Below are 4,987 nucleotides of genomic sequence, written 5' to 3' on the forward strand. Positions count from 1 at the left end.
AAGAGCGGTACTAAAGGTTTTCTGCTGCTGTGCCTGTTTTAAAAGTAGTACCAATAAAGAGGGATGCAATGCAAATTTCATCACTGATAAGTATATGCTATGACAAGAAAAACAGGTGGTGCTATTGAACACACATCAGTGTAACTGCGAGATGTGTGTTCTCAGCCAATGATTTTGTCCTTAATTGATTTGGGATGATAAATTAGTTCAATAGCCAATTTCTGCATAATTTTTCCCTAATCTCCAGAATGCATTTTAAAGGTAGAAAAAAATTTAAAAATAATATGTAATTTTCCTGATCATAAATTGCAAACAGAGAATCAATATTTAAATGAAGTACAGTTATCACAGTTTCCAGCCATTTGTTTGCTGTCTTCAGTTAAGCCTTAGTGAGCAGTCAGCTGCAGAAGCCAAATGCACTATATTGTCCTTACTACTGAAAGAAATGCAATAAGGTAGCACAGTATAATCTTGTGATTAAGTTTCATTTACAATAATCGATGCTGCACTTTACAAGAACCTTAGACAACAAAATGGCAACCCAATCTGAACCCTGCCCAACAAAAAGTCAAATGAAAACTTTACTTGCTCTCCAAATAAATTTTAAAAGCATTAACTGCTTTGAAGTTGCCCAGTATCAGTGCTTTGAAGTGGCAAATTATTTTGTGATGGAACAGGCAAGGTCTCCAGCTGTCCCAGCCTCATCCTGGCTCTCACCTCAGTCCTGTGCCCTCCCTCTTCTGCAGTGTGCCCTCTCTGGAGGGTGATTTGCCAATGTCATGCACGCCCTGTATTAGTAGTACTTTAGAGGCAGTTACCTCAACATTTCTTTTAGTCTTATTCATCCTTGCTGCCTGGCCAGATGGGCTGCTCTCTCTTTTGGTGTAGTAGCTGCTGAGTCGAGTGGACTACTCAACGTATTTTACAATTTTTTGCAATTTGAGATATACAGCATTTCTCTTTCCTTTCCCAGGCAGGAAACTACTTCTTGTCTAGGACACAGATACAAATTTGGAAGGGAAGTTTGATGCTACGGAGGTGTCATGCTGCTGCTTCCCGTAATAGCCAAGGACTGCTAGAATTGACAACTTAATATCCAGGAGAAGAAATTACCCAAGATGTTAGCAAGCTTTTCACAGCTCTCCATCTTTACTCAAAGGCCTATGTTATGACTATAATCCTTAGACAAACCTTTTGGGCTAACCTGCGACTATTGACACTGATATTTTCAGTAGATAACAGGACTGAAGTCATCCTGTTAGGTCAGCTTACCTGCTTCATGGCAGTTTCCCCAATTCTGTCAGAATGCTTTCGAATACTCTCCAAGAAATCCTTGAGATCTGACATGGATATTTCTTTTATTTCTTCACGCAGTTTTGGAAGATTTTCTATCATTATCTGGCAAAAACGGTACTGGCTAACTCTAGGAAGATACAGATTTTCCAGCTGTTCCATTGTTTTTAAAGCAGAATAGTATCTACAAAGAGATTAAAATAAAATTATGTAGCTTCTTATCAAATTTTAATAAAAAAATTTGTTTATCTAATATGGGATATCAATATCATACATGCAATCAATATATGTCTAATGCAATTACTCTGTTCTTAGAAAAATTAAGAAACAAAATGTCATCCATATAATGCTTTAGTTTGCAAAAAAACAGTGAACTGTCAGAGTGACTCAGTCAAGTAAAAATTTTAAGTAGACTCCTAAGGTATTAGCTGTTCATCAACAGATTCCTAACACCACATGGGGCATCGTACAGAATGGAGGCACTAAAGTCATAAAAATTATCTTCCCCTTCTAGATTGAATTTATTAGGGGCTTTCAGGAGTTCTTTTTTCCAAAACACAAATTGCCAATCACCCAACATCACAGTATATGCACCAAACAATGAAAAAAACCAAACCCCAACTCGGAAAAGCATGCCTGTGTCTATCTGCCTTCTTTAGGTATAAGTCAACATATACACACATTCACACCCTCTCTTTAGCTGGAAAAGACATGTATACACTTATCTCAAGCAATATTTTTTCCATCAGTATATGATATTTTGCTATAAACCATGAATCTATTTACTCTTCTGACAAAATACAATATATGCCACCAAGAAAACAACTCCTTTCAACAAGCATTAAGGTCAGATGGTTTAAAAAAACTCAAACCAACAAAGAGTCCATAATTTTCTCTATTCTTCCATGTTCTGTTAGCCTACAGGCTATTTGTAGCAGAAATATGGAAGACGTGGCCTGAGAGGGGGGAAAAAACAAAACACCAAGAAACACTTCCTTCTCATGTCCACACACTATACGGATGTTGTACAGCACATTCACATTCATATTGTGAAATTTTACATAAGGAACAATGAGTTTAAAGAAACACTCAAGTTAAAACTAAGCATAAAAAGTGATTTAACTGCAAAATAAAAGCAAAATAAATTTAAAAAATAAAGACAGACTCAAACAATTTTGACAACAGAAAGCTACTAAATACTGAGACGTCAACTCTATGACACTACAGCTATTTACCTGTCTTCACTTTCAGTTCTCTCATAGATTGCAGGGGTTGTAGGGCCAAAACTTACTTGCTAAAACAATTTATCAACTTCAGGCCTGTAGCATATAAGGAAAATGTTGATGCTTTCAGCTGATTTAGGGAAACCTTTAAAGAAGGAGATTTTAACTGAGGGAAACTGGTTTTCCATGCTTCCTCTTATAATCAGTAGAGAGATGAACACCACAAGGAGGTGATTCAGAGCTGAGTCAGTTATGTTCCTGAAGTCAACACCCTTCTCTATTTTATTTTCAAATGTCACACAGGCTCCTAAAACAGAATGCTTGTGAAAATTTTTACTTTATTGAAAAGATGAAGCAAAATAGAAGGAGACCAGTTCTGGGATAGATAGCTAAACTAAGCAAGCAATAAACAGAAACATCATGATCAACAAATCTGTGATGTCAATGACATTTTAAAGAGAGATACAGCAAACAGGTTTAACATTAATAGGACAACAATTAGTTGTAGATGTGACAATAATTTTCATTTACTCAATATTCTTACCAGCCACTCAGCCCAGGAGGCTTTTGGAAAAATGCATTTAGTTTGGCCTATTTTAACAGAATAAGGCCTTCTACCTTGGTCTTGAATGGAAAAAGTAGAAAAACTGAGATCAGACTGAATAAATTTGCTGTTAGTTCCAACCCTTTCCTTCCACAAATACAGAGTCCTTAGCCCATTTTTAACTTTTCATATAATAACCTTAGTTCCTTTTTCTTCCTGAAAGTCCTACACAATCCGTATTGAAAAACTACCAAATCATTTTGAAAGGGAAAAGCTGAACATGAGCAAAGTCCCTTCAAAAGTTCAAGAAAACCTAGGAAAAGTGTCCTTTCCAGTTCTTTGGTTCTGGATATTACTTTGTAGATATAGTGAATGAACACTTTCAAACTAAAATAGAATTCAAGCTGCTGGCTCCCCTTCTGTAGACAAGCAATAATAAATTATTAAAACTTCAGTCATTAAGTTCTTGATCCATTCTGAAATAAACACATTGTTTTGAATTTTTGTAATCCAGAAATTTCTAAGCTAACAGTTCAGCACAGCTGGAGGATAGGAAAAATCTTATTTGAGAACACAACTGCTTTCAGGAGACTGCAAATAAAGAGGTTTCAAGTGTAAATTAGGAGCTTTTGTTTATTATATACTTGGTTTATATAAAACATACATAAGGCGACGGGAATGTTGCAGATAAGGGATATGGGGGTTTTATGTGTGTGGTGTTTGGCTTTTTAAATAGTAAATGACCAAGAGTGCCACATGGTGAGACTTCTGGGGAATAAAACCATAATAGCATCAAAATCGTATAAAAGGTTTTTATTTAAATTATATGGATCAGCTTATCAGAACACTGTTAGTTCATCTGGAAGGTTTTTGACTGCTGTCTCCAAGATCAGAATTAACATAATCCATTTTAAATCCATTCTGGAGTCCCTTACTAATTATATATACATATATGGAGCTCAGGACCTTGTCCTTTTAACATCTGTTCCAATGAAGCACCGAAGTCTTACTAATTTGAAGGTCATCTGCAGGTCAGGATTTAAACTAAAAAGTTTTGCATATCATTTCACAGAATGATTTGTATATTTTGCTTTAAAAACATTCCATAGATTTAACTCAGTGCTGAAGATTTTGTCAACATCATTAGTTCTCATCATATATTATCAAGGTAAAAATGGCCCACTTGACTATAAATGAGTTGAAGAAGTATCTTCAATGTATTTTTTTCACATAAAATAGCAGTCTGCTATCTATTCTTATGAGCTAATTTTGTCAGAATATGTTCCCCAATGCAAAATTTACAATGTAAGCTTTGAAATTGAAGACACAAGTTTGAAACACCAATAAGTTCACATCATAAGACTGTCCAGAACTGATCCATCTTGTCATCAGAACCAGAAAACTATAAAGTGGATTTTACTAACATCTCCAAACTATAAAAATGGAAATTTCTAAAACCATCAAGAAGCAGGACTGGGAAAAAAAAAAACGAACAAAAACCCCAACAAAAAACCCCATAAGATTAATATTAGTGGTTTGCATCATCATATTCTAAAATTGAGCTGGCGTTTTACAAAATGTCGAAGTCCCAGGCACAGAGTAGTCAGGTCTGTGTTAGGATTTGAAACATCAACACACAAAAAATCCAAAAAAGAGTGACCATTACTTGAGTGTATACAAAATACTAAGTTATGTTTTAAAGGACAGAAAGAACGTTTAAGACTTTTATCAGCAGAGTGTCATTCGGAGGCAGTTAAGAGAAATACTGTAACTTACTAAAAAAGCCCCATCAAGTTAAACTAGAGCAGTCAAGAAGCTACACGGGACAGGAGCAAGATGAACTCAAAGGCTGTGAATTTTACTGAGAATAATATATTTGCATACAAGACTTTTCAGTAAAGAAGGATGTAGTCATGTCCCAGAATTT

General features: G+C 35.3%; 1 protein-coding gene across 3 annotated transcripts in view; it reads right to left on the reverse strand.

Moving 5' to 3' along the window:
- The window catches only part of EXOC6 (exocyst complex component 6), a 52,496-nt gene that overhangs the window by 39,753 nt on the left and 7,756 nt on the right, over positions 1 to 4,987 (reverse strand). For all 3 annotated transcript variants that reach the window (XM_035897273.1, XM_035897272.1, XM_035897274.1), the window contains exons 5-6: positions 1,273 to 1,477; positions 4 to 33 (exon numbers count right to left, since the gene is read on the reverse strand). In XM_035897273.1, the coding sequence (XP_035753166.1) occupies positions 4 to 33; positions 1,273 to 1,477 (235 nt within the window). The remainder of the gene's footprint in view (positions 1 to 3; positions 34 to 1,272; positions 1,478 to 4,987) is intronic.

This window comes from Egretta garzetta, unplaced genomic scaffold, assembly GCF_000687185.1.
Source record: "Egretta garzetta isolate BGI_Z169 unplaced genomic scaffold, ASM68718v1 scaffold56, whole genome shotgun sequence".
NCBI lineage: Eukaryota > Metazoa > Chordata > Aves > Pelecaniformes > Ardeidae > Egretta > Egretta garzetta.